Source organism: Tamandua tetradactyla, chromosome 2 (assembly GCF_023851605.1).
Source record: "Tamandua tetradactyla isolate mTamTet1 chromosome 2, mTamTet1.pri, whole genome shotgun sequence".
In the NCBI taxonomy this organism is placed as follows: domain Eukaryota; kingdom Metazoa; phylum Chordata; class Mammalia; order Pilosa; family Myrmecophagidae; genus Tamandua; species Tamandua tetradactyla.
Window position 1 is genome coordinate 57,095,255 of NC_135328.1, and position 16,719 is coordinate 57,111,973.

Sequence of the window (16,719 nt, forward strand, 5' to 3'; positions counted from 1 at the left end):
CAGGAGCTGATGTTACCTTTCAGTACCGAGGCTCTTTGGGACATCTTTTAAGGGTCCTGAGGAAGGGCTGTCCTTGTTTTTCCCAGCATCATAATGTTCATTATCTAGGGGTTTCCTTCCAAATAGTTTTTGTGATAGTTGGTGGATGACGTGATCTGTTAACAGCTGTTGACAGGAAAGAGCCACTTGAGAGGCATGTTGAGCAGCGGTGGTTTCCAGGTTCCTGGTTCTTGTACGTAGCACACCCACACACCTTCACTTTCCCACTCCTCTCTAAATCAAACCAGAACCACGTAACAGGATTTCCTGTGCTGTGAATCAGAGACATACCAGCGGCGAAGATGGAGTTGGAAAGGCTACTGGGGTAGGAATCGTGAGATCTGGGTTAGTTTCTGGCTCTGCTGATTTCCCACTCTGACTTTGACTTCTGGGTCTCCTGTTGTCCCTGTTGAAATGGGATGTCAGCTCTGCTGACCAGGATCTGTCTATAACCAGGTGTTTATAAGAACTAAACAGTGGAAAAGATTTCTGTGGACCTTAAAATGCCGTATGGTATGGAGTCTCGCAGTTAGTCTTCTTGTTAAATTTGGGTTGGCCCATGGCAGATGGTCAGATCCGCATTATGTTGTGTAAAGAGGTTTTGTTATTCTTGGGTCTCTGTAGTTTCACAGACTCTGCAAGAAGTATGTTTCTTGAAAAGGGAATAGACAAGCATTCCATCCAAGGAATGATGTGCTAAGTATGTGGGGAAGGACTCTTCATGGAGGCAGGAGCACACCCCTTTTTATTGGGGTGGAGCTTCTCAGTGAGCAGGGTTTGCATTGTGTGCTGGGCTGCATTTTGGAGGCGTCTCCTGGGAGGTGGTTTGAATGTGGAGGTCAGCATCACCGAGGGTGGGTGTTCGCATGGTTGTCGCCTTCTTCTCCTACCTCGTGCACCCAGCACTGGAAAGAGAAGCACACTAGACTCAGTCCAACTGCAGAGGATCAGACCGAGGGACTCTGGAGCAGAAAGGCCCCTGACATCATCTGGTTAAACCCCTCCCACCCCACCCACCAGGAATCGTAGCCCTGATGGACCAGGCAGCCGGAGGGCGGAGGACAGGCTGGCCCTTGGCTAGCAGCCTCATCCTCACCCTCCAGAAGGCCAAGCTTGCCTATCAGTCCCTGGGGGGATTAGCTCCTCACTTGAAGCTGTTCCAGAGAGGGGAAGGCTGGGAAGGAGAGCTTGCCAGATCTCAGCAAGTCACCTCCGGGTGGGGCAGCTGCACTGGGCACAAGGCATGGTGCCAGCAGCACCCCTCGGCGCAAGGCAGTGACCCAGTGAGTCTCGGGACTGCCGCCACCACCAGATGGGTACAGGTGGGGTTTGACCACTTCTACTGGGAAACCTGGCATGTGGGGGGGTGGGTGGTGCTGAGGTGTAGCTGCATGGGCTGAGTCCCTCCTGAGGCCCTCAGGTAGAGGAGGGGAGGTGGGGGGCGGGAGACATGCCCTGAAGGGAGTCCTGGCTCTGCCCTTGGAGGTGGGCAGCCTGCACTTCATGCCAGTTCGGAAGCACTTCTTAGCGCCAGCCAGACTGGAACCAGCAGCGTGAGTTGACTGTCCCTCTAAAGCATCTAGACTGTGCTTGTTTATCTACTTGAAGGGCAGCTCTTCCTGTGCTGCCCTTTGCTTTCCTCCCGTGTGCACCTGTGCCTAGTCCTAGGAAGATCAAACTTCAAGGCTAGATGGGACCCTCAAGATGACCTAAGAGTTAAGTTACTCTAACCGGTGAGCACACTGGTTACTAGAGAACAAAGTGACTTGCCGGCATCACTCAGCAAGGAGGTCGAAGGACTGAACTGGAACCAGAACTCAGCCCTTCCGGTGCTTTCTTCCTTGCTGACTTGAGCAGGTGCATGTTGTTTTGTGACCACCAGCTTCGACTGGAAAGGTGGTACAGACAGCAGCAGGTTAAGAGCACAGGGTTTAGGTCCAGGCTGCCTCCATCACTCATTGTGTGGCCACCTGTAAATTAGCAGTGTTAGGAGCACCACCTCTTTGCAAGGACTAAATGAGAATCTGTAATGCACTTAGCACAGAGCCCGCACAAAGGATGTACTCAGCACTCAAGGTTTCTCATGGTTGTCATTACTGTATTACTCAGAATCGAGTTGTGGAGACCTTGGCCAAAGTGGTCATAGCTCCTGCCCAGCCCCCACTAGAGGACTCACCCTGCCAGGTTCCGTGAGAACGTAGAGGCAGAGCTGCTGTGTAAGTGGTACAGCCCTCATGGGGTATGGGGTATGGCGTGACTGGTCTGGCCTGAGCACCCGTCTCCCGTGGCTTCATCACATTAGGAAGCTTTCCAGCACCACCTCCTCCCCTACCCCCCACGCCGAGACGTTCCCGTGCCCAGCAGACTGGAAGATTGTGCCAGTGGGGTGGCCGGCCCCCTTTATAAGTATGGTCTGTCAGGACTCAGAAGATGACGCAAGGCTGGACTTGTGTCTGGCTCCGATTGCCGAGGCCCGGGGCAGCCCCTGCCGGGCGCTGGACCCTGCGGCATGGGGGTTGGGGTGCTCACCCTGTTGGGATTGACCTGAGGATGCAGGTGCCTCGAGCCCAAACTCTGCCCCTCATCCTGTTAGGAATGCCAGCATTTCCTTACTTGGGGGCTGTTTGCAGGAGTGAGTTTTTCTTTCTGGAGCCTTGGGCATCCTCTGTCCAGTTTTTGGAAGGGTGGAGCCCTAAGTGCTTAGAGGGTTGTCCCTTCATATCATCAGCAGCTGATTACCACACCCTGCTGTTTCCTGCCAGCTTCTAAAAGGATTGTTTTTGTGTGTGCAAGCACCAGCCTGAGTAAGGCCCCTGGCCCACATTGTCCAGTGTCCTCTTTGGAGATGTACCCCTCATTCTGGCATCCAAAGCCCTCCTTGGCCCAGCCCCTGACTTCTCACTGGTCTCCGCCTCCTCTGCTTCATGCACGTTAGGCTTCAGGCAGCCCAAACTCTTTGATTTCACCTCAAAACCCCTCTGACTTGCCTCTCTCTGTGGCTTGGCTTATGCTTGACCTGCCTTGGTTGCCTTCTCTCCTTTTCTCAGGTGACCCCACCTGTCTCAGTCCTCCTCTTCCTTGAGTGGATTCTATGCCTGGGTACACCATTCACTGTGGCATCAGGCCCTTTGGCTTCCCTGACTCTAGAAAGCTAAGTCAGTATCTCTTGAGGGCTCTCCTCCTACTGGAACTTGGCATTCTGTGAAATGCCACCTCCTCCATGAAGCCTTCCTGAATCCCTGGGACTGGACTTAATTCCTACGTCCAGTGAGCTCCCACTGCTCAAACCCCTCCAGGGCCCTTGGAGCCAGTCAGAACTGAGGTAGTCTCTTCACCTGTCCGAGCTTCAGTTTCTGTGTGGGAAAGTAAAGACAATAGTTCTAGCCTCTGTGGGGTGGGGATGAGAAGTTACAAACTCCCAGCATGCAGGAAGTGCCAGCACAGGCTGATGGGCAGCAACTCGTAACTGTTATTATTAAGGGCTGGAGCCTCCTCTTAACATCATGTGAGTCCTTAACATCTGGCAGAGGGCCCCACTTTGCACATAGTAGGGGCTCAGATGTTGAAGAAAGAAAAAGCAGGCAGGCTGCCCACTAGACTATGAGTTTGTGTCTTGCAAGTGACATGGAACAAAAACAGCTGTCTCCTAAGGAAGTGGCCCTCTAAAGGGAGACTCGTTCATTCCCTCACTGCCTCTGGCCCCAGAGCAGCCAGGTCCTAGAGAAGCAAGTCCAGCTCAGGGAGTGTCCTCCAGGGATAGCAGCAAAACGTGGGCCCACAGCTGCCCAGAAGAACCCCTGTGTAAAGGCAGTTGCTGGAAAGGTACAGAGGGACAGGCAGGACCAACCGATATGGCCATGATTGCAGAAAACCCTCCTGAGAGCTCTGTGATCATGATAAAAGCGCATGTGACCATCACACACACCGGGCCTCTTCCTCGCCCCTGGACTGAGCGTAAAAGAGCAAGCAGTACAGGTTCCCTGGACGGTGACAGGCCCCACTCTGCTGCTCCTGATGAGGACCTTTGTGACTGGTTCATGCCTCCTGCTTCTGCAGAACTCTCCTTCTGTTTCTTGGGAGTTTCTGTACACGCCTGGAAAAGAGATGGCGCAGGAACTCCAATTAGTCAGTCTCCTGGCTTCTGGACAGCTCCGGAAACTGGACTAGATAGAGGGGAAAGAGGCCTCCTTGCATGGTGTGAGGGTTGGGCTGTCTCCAGCCTCTGACCTTGAGCTGCTCTGCCCTTGCCGGCCCACAGCGTCCACCCAAGAGGACCCCCCGACCCCTGCCCAGGCTGTCCTCCCCCTGACTCCAAGGGACAAGTCGATTCAGACATCAGTGGAAGTTCTCTGGTTGAGGGGAGGATCTTTCTCCAGCAGATGTTTTAGCATTTCAGATGGGGGGAAAGTCCTCAGTCTTCTCTTTGATGTGGTGCCCTGGAACTTGGCTGAGTTTCGTCTGCATGTCTAATTAGGAACAGCTGCCCGACACTCCTGCGGCGCTCAGCCCCCCATCTGTGCACCGTATGTGTTATGTGTTTTTAACACCTCAGAGACTGACGGGAAGAGATACCCCTTCCTCCGGAATATGAAAAACAAGACACATTGATTTTCTTTTTTAATGTGTCAGAGTCTGGGAAAGGCAGAAAGAACCCTGGTTCTGGTACTTTCTTTCAGTCCTCAGTTTCCCCATCTGTAAAATGTGACCAAGCTCCTTGTCGCTCAGGCCTTCCCTGAACGTTTCACCTTATGCACAAGCGCTGATGCGGAGCAGGGCTCCTAGGCAGGGGTGTCAGATTGCCAAAGCAGCAGCTTAAATTGGAAGTCATGGGCCTGGAAATGGAAATAGGTTAGAGACTGGTGTTTGTTGCAAGCGAGAGTTGGCCTGTCAGGTCTGGTTAAACAGGCCTTCTGTCCACCCCTGCGGCGCTGGGGAAAGGAGAAAGGGGCGTGCTGGAGACGGTACTCCCAGGAAGCCCCCAGTGGTGGGGGCCCAGATAGTAGCATCTGTGGAGCTCTTTCTGCATGCCGGGCTCTGTCTAAACACTTGACATCTGTGAATTTATTTCGTCCATATAATATCCTTCTGGACCTTCTGTACCATTGTCACCCTCCCTCTGGTGATTGGGGAAGCCTGAGTGCCTTGTCCTGGGTCACCCATTGGAGCCCCAGAAGTCCGGCCAAGCAGTGCAGTGGGATTTGTGTTTTCAGACACCAAACTGTGCTGCTTGTACCTGTACCCAGGGGACCTGGGTGGGGCCACCCTGATCAGTGGCAGGTGCATTGTTCCAGTAATGCAGCTCTGGCGTCTTGGGTTCAGATCTCGGGTGGCTGCGGAGCCATGTGGGGGTGAGGTTGTCAGGGCTGGCCCTGTGTTCCCCCAAACCTCAGTGATGGCTGAGATGGGGATGCCAATAATGCAGCCAGGCATGCCCACCATGGCTAAGGAGAGACTTCCTGGCCTGGGAAGTGTTGGCAGCACCTGGAAATGGGAAGCCTCCTGGGCCATACTTCTCTGCTGAGCTCTGGCCACCCTGTGATTTAGGATCTGGTGTGGATTCCCAGACAAGCCTGGCTGAGAAAATTAAAGGTGAGGGGCCTGCAGGTCAGCGTCTGTCATTTCCAGCCAGGCCCCTGCACGTCTGTGCCAGCCTCTCCCTGCCCAGCCCCACCCTGCCCAGAGGTCCTCAGACTCCTCTCCCAGGAACTCTTAGGGGTGCCATCCTGTGGCACTGAAGAGCATCCATCAATCCACTTCCACCTGCCTCCAATTTCATCTCCCACTGGACACCTCTGTGCATGCATGAGCCTTCAAGCCCCACTGACCTCCCCACCTTTCTCTTGAGTACTTCATACTTCCCAGCCTCTGTGCCTTTGCCCCAGTTCTTTCCTCACTGGAATGCCCGCTTCCCCTGCCACACCACTGTGCCGTGACCTCATGTCTAAAGTCCTTACAGCCCTCCTAGATATCTCCTGGCTGAAAGCTGTCTGTTAGTCCTGTGAGTTCTAACAGCCTGTCTGCTCCCCTGTTAAAGAACCTGAGCCACCTCTGTCTGCACTGGGAGCTCTGGGCCTCTCGTGCTGGGCATCCAGCAGGCACTCCGCTGGGAGTAGGATGTGGCTGCCAGTACTGCTGAGGAAGGCGGGGTGTACCAGGAATATTCATTGATTTTTTTTTTTTGGCCTCAATTTCCCAGAGAGTCAAAACCCCCTTTTTCTGTTATGTTCTTAGTAGTTAAATATATTTACCACAGAGTATTGTTTTGTTTTTCATTTAAATGTGTCTCCATCTGCTTTCAAAATACAGATTTGAGCCTGTCCATAATAAAGAGAAATGTATATATAAGAAGGTCATTATAATAGAAATAAAAATCCATACACATGGGGGAGATGGTGAAACTACCCAATACCTAACCTAACAATACCTAAGCTACTGAGGATAAAGCATCAAAATGAATTCTGAGCTTCCTGGCAGCCAAAGAGAAGAAGGGGAGGCCCAGAGTGGAGCAAAGTGTGGCTTGTTGTCTGGGGGAACTCTGAGCCCCCATTAGTTCCACTCAGGAGGCCCCAGTCCACACTGCCCTCTGTCCTGGGTCCCTCACTCAGATACTTGCTCTCGGGTAGCACATCTGCCCAGGGCCCCCTGGCTCTGTGCCCTTGGCAGATGTGCCCAGATGAGTCCTTGGGGTACCTTCCAATTATAATGTATGGTAGAAAAAAAATGCTATGTATTTTTGTTCTTTCTCCGTATGTAGTTCCACTTGAAAACCTTTCTACTCTAGAAGTCAAAAGAAATCTCCACACTGTCAATTTAATGTTTCAGCTTACTGCCTAAGTGGCATGAAATCACAGCCTGCCATCCAATATTAAAGGTCATTTCCATGAATTTATAGGTGGTGATGTCCAGATAACTTGTGACTGGAAACATATGGTCACCAGCTCCCGTATTAGATCAGTCTCTGGACTGTCATGCATTGGTCTGGGTAATAAGGAGTTCGGGTCAGGTGATTAGGGAAGGAGACAGCGATGTCTGGAGAGCTGACCAGGGAGAGATGTTCCCTAAATGGCATTTTCCCAGGGAAAGGCAGGTGCCTCCTTTTTTAAGCTCAATGTGCTTAAAATCATATCTGTTTTCACGTGGTGCTGTCTTAAGTACATTTCTTCTTTACTTGTGTTCTAGCTCATTATTTAAATCAATTTTCAGAGATAATTATCCCTTCTCCTATAACTGGTAGCTGTTTCCCTTCCTGTATCAGGTTTTCAGCTCCTTGTCCACGTGTATCTGTTCTTAAGCTGCATTGCTGTCATCAGGGTTAGTAAGCAAACTCAGCAATTTCTAAGTAAGGGGTAGAATTCCCTCAGGGCACTACTGACATTACCCAGGACTTGTTTAGAAAGCCCATATTACTCAGTTTGCCCTCAACTCATAAACAGTCTTGTATTTTACTTTTTAACTTCGCACAATTTCATGCATGCTTTTCCGTGTAGCTGCATAATCATCAGATTTATCATTTTAATAGCTGCTTAATATTCTATCCAGTTAACAGGCCATAATTTACTTAACTGTTTTCTATTGTTAAGGCCTTAATGGAAATTTGAACTGACCATGTAATACAGGGAGAATCTCATTTTAACGATTACCATTAAAACATCCCCTGTCCTAACCACATGCCATTACTAATGCGGCTTTGGTAACGTGCAAGTGCTTTTGGAACAATAAATCCTGTAGGAGAGGCGCCGTCACAAGTCCTTCTGATTTAATAGCTAACCTGGTCACTGCACATGTTTTTCTTTTCGTCTTTTTTTTTTTCTTATGTAGAATATCTATCAGTGCTGAATATTGTGTAATGCTGAATGGTATGTTTGTCATATTGTTCCAGATACTTTATCACTGTTATCGGGGACTCATAAATTAACCAGAATTTGGAAGTAAAGATTGGTTTCTGGCTGTCAGTGCTTGTTTCCTTGTCCCACCCTCGTTCACTGAGGGTCTGTTTGGAGCTGGGCTCTGCGAGAGAAATCACGAGCGAGCAAAAGGCACTCGTGGGTGTCAGGGTCCCACAGAAGTGCATCTGTGATTTGCTTTGGGGCGCCCTTAGACTACAGTTCACGTGCAGAGTGCCTTGTGAATTGTAGATGACGCGTCAGCGGTTGCTTGTCCTGCTTGTGAATTGGGGCAAAGAGGAAGGGGCTTTTCCAAGTGCACTCCCAACATCTCCGCCCCTCGGGATGCTCCAGAGGTGGATGGCAAGAGGGATGGACCAACAGGTGATTCCAGGCTCCTCATGGGATGCCGTCCAGATGTGCTTTGCCGAACGTTGGACAGCTCACAGGAGGTTGATTTTAGGTGGCCTGTGAACCACATGGTTTGAACGTCTTTCCTTTTCCTTCTCTCTCTCTTGCTGAAAGAGTCATTCTAATTTGCCAGAAGAAGCATCTCAGTTTGGGGCTTGTCCCCCTCCTCGGCTCACCAATCCTTGCTACTCTCTGTTTTCAGCAGAAGGAGCAATCTGCCTTGAGCCGGGCCTCCCGGCTGCCAATAGTACCTGAGTAGGTGATTCTCTTCTTGTCTGTTTCTTTTCGTGTCCGTCATCTATTTTTGGCACAGCATAATGGTTTATGGGCTGGTGATAGAAAATGAATTTATTCAATTTTAAAAGCGAGGCAACATAGTAAATAAAATGCTAAATAATGGCCCAGGTGGTGTTCGGAAACACCAAAAGACATGAAGTTAGGGACATGGTGCAATAAAGGTACTGAGTGTAAACACAGAGGCTTCCGGCACACCTTTCCCTGGCACACCTTTCACCAGCTTCTGTTTTGTCGAGGTGTGTGTGCCAGGGGGGATTTTCTGCCATTCCTCTGAGCTGGCCTAGGACCATAAAGCCTGGCCTAAAAGTACAGTGTTCCCATTCAGATGCGTTGACAAGTCACTCGGGTTTGTTTTAGGAGCTGCTCTTGCTCAAGGCTCATCAGTCCTCAGGGCTTCCTCCATCTTAACGCCATTAGAACTCTGATTTGGGGAATGGCTCGAGAGTGAGTGAGTGTAAACAGTTCCCTCTCACCGTCTTCACCCTGCTGGTGTGGTCTGGTCTCTACTTCCGTCTTCTTGCATCTGGTGCTCTGGCAGAAGTGGGCAGTGAGCCCTGATCCCACCCTGGGAGTGCCCTGTTCTCTCCCTTTTGCATTTGTCAGGGCTGGGCTGTTGGTTCAGACACCACCTCTCTTTCCTTCTGCCCTTTTGCTACCAGGTAGCTGGTGATTTGGGTGCGTGTTGCATCTGTCTCTTCTGTAAACAGTGGGCTTCCTGAGAGCGGTTTCCACCGCAAGCCCTCTGTCCTCCCCACGCCCCTAAGCCCGGGCCCTGGGCACGGTGGGTAATCGCGATCAAAGCAGATTTCCCTTTGACTGTAAACTTGGCCTGATTTGAGTGTTCTAACCAGCCACCCAGGCTAACGTTCCCTGTCTGGGGCCTTGTCTAGACAAGCGGTTACCACTCAGCCTTCATCAGAACCAGATCTTAGCGTCCTCAACAGAAGACGCCGAGCTTTCCTTCCTTACCCAGCAATGAAACTAAACACTTGCCTCCAAAATCCCTTAGCTGTGTTCAGTGTCTTTGAAGATGGGCAGGCTCTGGGAGAGGTATAAACACGTGGGAAGGGGTTGCTCGGGGGGCTTCCTGGGGAGAAAATGAGCACCTTGGGTCCCCTGGGAAGCTCTTTGCTTTTTAATTCTTTCAGCTGAATATGTGAACTGGGTGGGAAATTGTGTGGCTCACCAGGTCCAGTCTCCTCATTTTACAGTCAGGGAATGAAAATCCAGAGGGCAGGGAGCTGCCCTAAAGGGGATGGCCCTACTGCTCTGTAACACAAGCAGGGAGAACTCTGCACACTCTGGGCTGGTCCCAAAACGCGCTTGGAACTTCATGGTCCTATCTGGGCTCTGCCCTTCAGGACTGAGGTCAGAGAGCAAGGGAGGCAGTGAGCCTCATGAGCCTTCGCTGTGTCCTGAGGTCCAAGACCCTGAGGCTTTTGTGAGCCAGCCCTGCCCAGGGAGAGCAAAGAAAATGCTCTTAAAACAGGCTAAAAGCAGTGAAAATCAGAATGGGGTTCTGCTCCCTGGACTGTCCCCACCTCCGCTCTGGACGCCTCTGGGTGTGACCTTTTGGGCACCCAGGTGAGTGAGTGTGTACCATGTACCCATTGTATCTCTGCTTCCTTCTCCTTGGCCTGCAGAATTTCAGAGGCAGGAAAGCATCCGGTCCCAGCACAAAGGCATACAACTCTATGACACCCCTTACGAACCGGAAGTCCAAAGCATCGACTCTGACTCGGAGAGCACGGTCAGTCCCCGACTGCGGGAGAGCAAGCTGCCCCAGGACGACGACAGGCCCGCAGATGAGTACGACCAGCCGTGGGAATGGAACCGAGTCACCATCCCAGCTCTGGCAGGTAAGGGGGCCTGTGGCCCCGTGCAGGAGGCAGCTGATTGGCCCCCACGTGGCACTAGCCTTTGATAAAGGATGAAAATACAGCAGTGCCAGCCTGCCCTCAGGGCAAACTCTAGGGCTTTGTTTTATAATCTAGTTGGGCTCTCCTTCTCCTAATATAACTGGGTCCCTCTTAAAAAGAACCTTTTATATATATGTATACAGAGCTGGTGAAGATCCTGGAGGAAGGGGGAAATTCAGGAAGGGAGGCCAAGTTAAGGGACATTCTGGCCCATTTCCCTCATCCTGGTCCCAGCCTTCAGAGACAGCCCAGGTGTTCTCTGTGTCTGACTGTGTCTCATCCTGCTGATACGCTGTAACTCGTGAAGCCAAGATTTTAGACTGCAGAAAGAATTTTCTCAGAAACTAAGAGAAAAAATGCTCTTCAGATTAGCTCCGTTGAGCCTGATGGAACCCAGTGATTTGCTCGAGTCCTGTAGGGCTTACAGGGAAGTGTTTCCTGTGCAGCTTTGGCATGAGCCACTTGCAGACCTCAGGCTCTGGGCACAACCTGACCTCAGGCTGAGCCCTTCTCCTGGCAGAGCACCCTTTAGTGATGCAGGCCTGCCCTCCTTCCCACTCAGACTGGTTTTCCAGATTCCGGCGCCCGTCACCATCAAGACTCCTCTCCCACTCCCCTTTTGAAAAACAGTCTTAAGCCTCTGTTCACACCCCTGGATTCAAATTCCATTCCTTAGAATCTCTGCCAAGCTTATGATCCAAAATGTGTGGTCATGAAACGTTGGGAACAACCCCCAAATGTCCAGTGATAGCGTTGGTTCAGTGGGGTTCTGTGCATCCATCTGGTAGACTATTGTGCAGCCATTAAAAAGGGGATTTTTACAAAGAGTTATAGCCACCTAGAGAGATGCTTATGTTTATTAAAAGCTAGGTACAAAAGTTTTTTATGCATCTGAAAATCTAGGCATGAAAAATAAGTAAAAGGACATTGAGTCACTAATTTCTTCTTTTTTTTTTTTTAACTTTTTTATTAATTAAAAAAATTAACAAACAAAACATTAAGATATCATTCCATTCTACATATACAATCAGTAATTCTTAATATCATCACGTAGTTGCATATTCATCATTTCTTAGAACATTTGCATCGATTTAGAAAAAGAAATAAAAAGACAACAGAAAAGGAAATAAAACGATAACAGAGAAAAAAAAAGATTATACATACCATACCCCTTACCCCTCACCTTCATTTAACACTAGCATTTCAAACTAAATTTATTTTAACATTTGTTCCCCTTATTATTTATTTATTTATTTATTTATTTTATTAATGAAAAAAAAGATTAGCTAACACAACATTTAGAAATCATTCCATTCTACATATGCAATCAGTAATTCTTAATATCATCACAGATGTATGATCATCATTTCTTAGTACATTTGCATCAATTTAGAAAAAGAAATAGCAAGACAACAGAAAAAGAAATAAAATGATAATATAGAGAAAAAAATAAAAATAAAAAATACAAAAAAATATAAAAAAACACACAAACAAAAAAAACTATAGCTCAGATGCAGCTTCATTCAGTGTTTTAACATAATTACATTACAATTAGGTAGTATTGTGCTGTCCATTTTTGAGTTTTTGTATCTAGTCCTGTTGCATAGTCTGTATCCCTTCAGCTCCAATTACCCATTATCTTACCCTGTTTCTTACTCCTGATGGTCTCTGTTACCAATGACATATTCCAAGTTTATTCTCTAATGTCATTTCACATCAGTGGGACCATACAGTATTTGTCCTTTAGTTTTTGGCTAGTCTCACTCAGCATAATGTTCTCTAGGTCCATCCATGTTATTACATGCTTCATAAGTTTATCCTGTCTTAAAGCTGCATAATATTCCATCGTATGTATATATCACAGTTTGTTTAGCCACTCGTCTGTTGATGGACATTTTGGCTGTTTCCATCTCTTTGCAATTGTAAATAACGCGGCTATAAACATTGGTGTGCAAATGTCCGTTTGTGTCTTTGCCCTTAAGTCCTTTGAGTAGATACCCAGCAATGGTATTGCTGGGTCGTATGGCAGTTCTATATTCAGCTTTTTGAGGAACCGCCAAACTGCCTTCCACAGTGGTTGCAACCATTTGACATTCCCACCAACAGTGGATAAGTGTGCCTCTTTCTCCGCATCCTCTCCAGCACTTGTCATTTTTTGTTTTGTTGATAATGGCCATTCTGGTGGGTGTGAGATGATATCTCATTGTGGTTTTGATTTGCATTTCTCTAATGGCCAGGGACATTGAGCATCTCTTCATGTGCCTTTTGGCCATTTGTATTTCCTCTTCTGAGAGGTGTCTGTTCAAGTCTTTTTCCCATTTTGTAATTGGGTTGGCTGTCTTTTTGTTGTTGAGATGAACAATCTCTTTATAAATTCTGGATACTAGACCTTTATCTGATATGTCATTTCCAAATATTGTCTCCCATTGTGTAGGCTGTCTTTCTACTTTCTTGATGAAGTTCTTTGATGCACAAAAGTGTTTAATTTTTAGGAGCTCCCATTTATTTATTTCCTTCTTCAGTGTTCTTGCTTTAGGTTTAAGGTCCATAAAACTGCCTCCAGTTGTAAGATCCATAAGATATCTCCCAACATTTTCCTCTAACTGTTTTATGGTCTTAGACCTAATGTTTAGATCTTTGATCCATTTTGAGTTAACTTTTGTATAGGGTGTGAGAGATGGGTCTTCTTTCATTCTTTTGCATATGGATATCCAGTTCTCTAGGCACCATTTATTGAAGAGACTGTTCTGTCCCAGGTGAGTTGGCTTGACTGCCTTATCAAAGATCAAATGTCCATAGATGAGAGGGTCTATATCTGAGCACTCTATTCGATTCCATTGGTCGATATATCTATCTTTATCTATCTTTATGCCAATACCATGCTGTTTTGACCACTGTGGCTTCATAATATGCCTTAAAGTCCGGCAGCTTGAGACCTCCAGCTTCGTTTTTTTTCCTCAAGATACTTTTAGCAATTCGGGGCACCCTGCCCTTCCAGATAAATTTGCTTATTGGTTTTTCTGTTTCTGAAAAATAAGTTGTTGGGATTTTGATTGGTATTGCATTGAATCTGTAAATCAATTTAGGTAGGATTGACATCTTAACTATATTTAGTCTTTCAATCCATGAACACGGTATGCCCTTCCATCTATTTAGGTCTTCTGTGATTTCTTTTAACAGTTTTTTATAGCTTTCTTTGTATAGGTCTTTTGTCTCTTTAGTTAAATTTATTCCTAAGTACTTTATTCTTTTAGTTGCAATTGTAAATGGAATTCATTTCTTGATTTCCCCCTCAGCTTGTTCATTGCTAGTGTATAGAAACGCTACGGATTTTTGAATGTTGATCTTGTAACCTGCCACTTTGCTGTACACATTTATTAACTCTAGTAGTTTTGTTGTGGATTTTTCCGGGTTTTCGACGTATAGTATCATATCGTCTGCAAACAGTGATAGTTTTACTTCTTCCTTTCCAATTTTGATGCCTTGTATTTCTTTTTCTTGTCTAATTGCTCTGGCTAGAACCTCCAACACGATGTTGAATAATAGTGGTGATAATGGACATCCTTGTCTTGTTCCTGATCTTAGGGGAAAAGTTTTCAATTTTTCCCCATTGAGGATGATATTAGCTGTGGGTTTTTCATATATTCCCTTTATGATTTTAAGGAAGTTCCCTTGTATTCCTATCCTTTGAAGTGTTTTCAACAGGAAAGGATGTTGAATCTTGTCAAATGCCTTCTCTGCATCAATTGAGATGATCATGTGATTTTTCTGCTTTGATTTGTTGATATGGTGTATTACATTAATTGATTTTCTTATGTTGAACCATCCTTGCATACCTGGGATGAATCCTACGTGGTCATGATTGAATCCTACTTGGTCATGATACTAATTTAATTCTTAACACATCAAAGGTAATAAAGGGAAAGTTTTCATTTTTAATTTGTTGAAAATTCACTTTCCTTAAATCTCCCCCCTTTTCATACACAATTAGACCCTTCCTCCTTTTCTGACCCCGAGCAGTGAGGCCTCCTCCCCACCTCTGCCCTGGGCCCCCCAGTTGATGTCCTGCTGTACAGCATGTCCTACTCACAGTTCCCTGGATGTAGCAGCTTCTGTTCAAAGCCAATCCCTTCTACTTGAAATGCTCTTTCCTGCCCCATCCCATGTGGCAGAGTCTCGTGCCTCCTTTAAGCTCACATCTTGCCAGCTCTCTGAGCCCCTATGGCACACCTGTCCCGCAGGCATCCTCATCGCCTCTCTGGGCCTTTTGAGCTTCCTGGCTATGTCACTGGTGGAGCATTCCTCAATCCATATCAGAGTTAGTTCTGGAGGTGTTAGTCTCACTGCCAGGCTGTGCACTCCTTGAGGTCACCCTGTTCCAGAACCTGGCCGCGAGCCAGAGGCGAGAACAGGCGTATGGCTGAAGATTTCAGTCACCCTACATCTCTCCATGCATTTCCCAGCCTCCTCTTTTCCTGCGTCATGAGAGAAACCAAGAAGTTGCCTCCTGTCATGACTGATAAGAGGCTGTGATCCTCCCAGGTATGAGAGGCACCAGAGAGGAGCCAGCTTGCTCTCTGTCAACACCAGTTTGATTGGAGGGCTGAAGGGCCTTATGTGGCCAAGTCTCCCAGACACGAGGACCTGTGGCGTGAGCTAGATCTGCAGGCCAGGTGGGGGCTCACCCCTCCTGGACTGACCTTCAGCTTACTGATCGCACTTGTGCCCTCGGATGCTCTGGTCTAGTCTGATACCTGCTGTCCAGAGGGTGGCCCCTGGACCAGCCGTCTCACCTGGCAGCTCATCAGAAGTGCAGGGGGGTCTCAGGCACCACCCCAGACCTACGAGTCAAGACTCTGTTTTAACAAGATCCCCAGGTGATTTGTCTGCCCGTTAAAGAGAGTAGCCCTTAACCCTGCAGGACATCATCTATCTATTCAGAAGGCTCTCAGTCGGAACGTGCTCACTTTTGCCCAAAGTTGGTTTTAGAACTTCCATACAGTTATTTATTCACAAAGGATCATGAGGTCTCGGCAGAACAGCCTCAGAGTAAGTTTATGTTTATATTGCTGTGCTGCTATCTCCACTGTCACTGTAGGTCTGATTTACTAGGCTGCCACCAGAAAACAGATTCCTGCCCACATCAGTTTGGTCAAGCCACTTACCTTGTTGTGACCTGCTCCAGAGTGTGTGAATTAGCTGCGCTTTGCCCAAGAAGCTTCTGGCTCTGTTCTGAGTCCTGGGGCATAGACGGAGGTGTCTGTAGAGGCTGGAGGCCAGAGGGACTCTGTGATAAGCAGCCTCAGTCGTGACCACAGGTGACCCTCCGTGGATCTGTGGGCAGAGTCCGTTGGGGGCAGCATTGGCAGGTGAGAGGCACCCTCATTGTTTCCTGTCCCCTGAGCGGAGATGAAGCGAGGCATGGACAGACCCCTTTTCCAGTAACGAGGATGAGTTAATGCAGCTCAGTTGGATCACTAATGTGTGCCACGTCTGGGTTTGTAAACCCAGCATCTGCAGAATTGTCAGAAGCGTGGCCGCTCGGATGAAGGAGAGCGTTACCCACCTGACTTGGGAGAGAGTATATGTATGACTGCACACAGATGTGCTCGGCATTTAAGCAGGTCATTGGTGTTGTCAGGGAGGAGGGGGAAGGCATTGCTTAGCTAGCCCGTTCTTACCACAATTTCAATTTGAAACCCCACACACACGTTTTCTTGCTTCTCCTGAGCTCCCTGTGATGGTCCTAGGAGCCTGGAGAACAGAACCCATAGCTGAAAATATCTGTGAGAGAAGATGGTTGGGCAAAATCCTTCTCTCTTTTCACCCCTTCTGTTCTCTGGTTCTGCATGTTTGGTCTGGATGAGGGGAGCTGAGCAGTGCTCTCAAATTTCTGAAGGGTTGTGGTGGGTCAGAGATGTGGGGTATGGTCTGGGCCCACCGAGCAGGAAGTCACAGGGATTTAGGATTCAGGAGAGTTGTAAGAATATTGGTTAGACCTGAATGCATGTAATGAGCTTCCCATCACTGGGGGTGTGCAAGCTCAGAGGTACCCCACTCGCAGCTGTGCTCCACAGGTCACACAGGCCAGGCTGGCCCTTGTGGAGGTCAGACGGGGCCTCTTGCCCCATGCTCTGGGTGCCGCAGCCTTGGCCGGCTTGATTATTGCT

At 48.2% G+C, this 16,719-nt stretch overlaps 1 protein-coding gene across 1 annotated transcript in view; it reads left to right on the plus strand.

Moving 5' to 3' along the window:
* SHB (SH2 domain containing adaptor protein B) overlaps positions 1–16,719 on the plus strand; it is a 131,151-nt gene that overhangs the window by 72,837 nt on the left and 41,595 nt on the right. Inside the window, exon 3 of the mRNA XM_077147644.1 lies at positions 10,274–10,489. Within this exon, the coding sequence (XP_077003759.1) occupies positions 10,274–10,489 (216 nt within the window). The remainder of the gene's footprint in view (positions 1–10,273; positions 10,490–16,719) is intronic.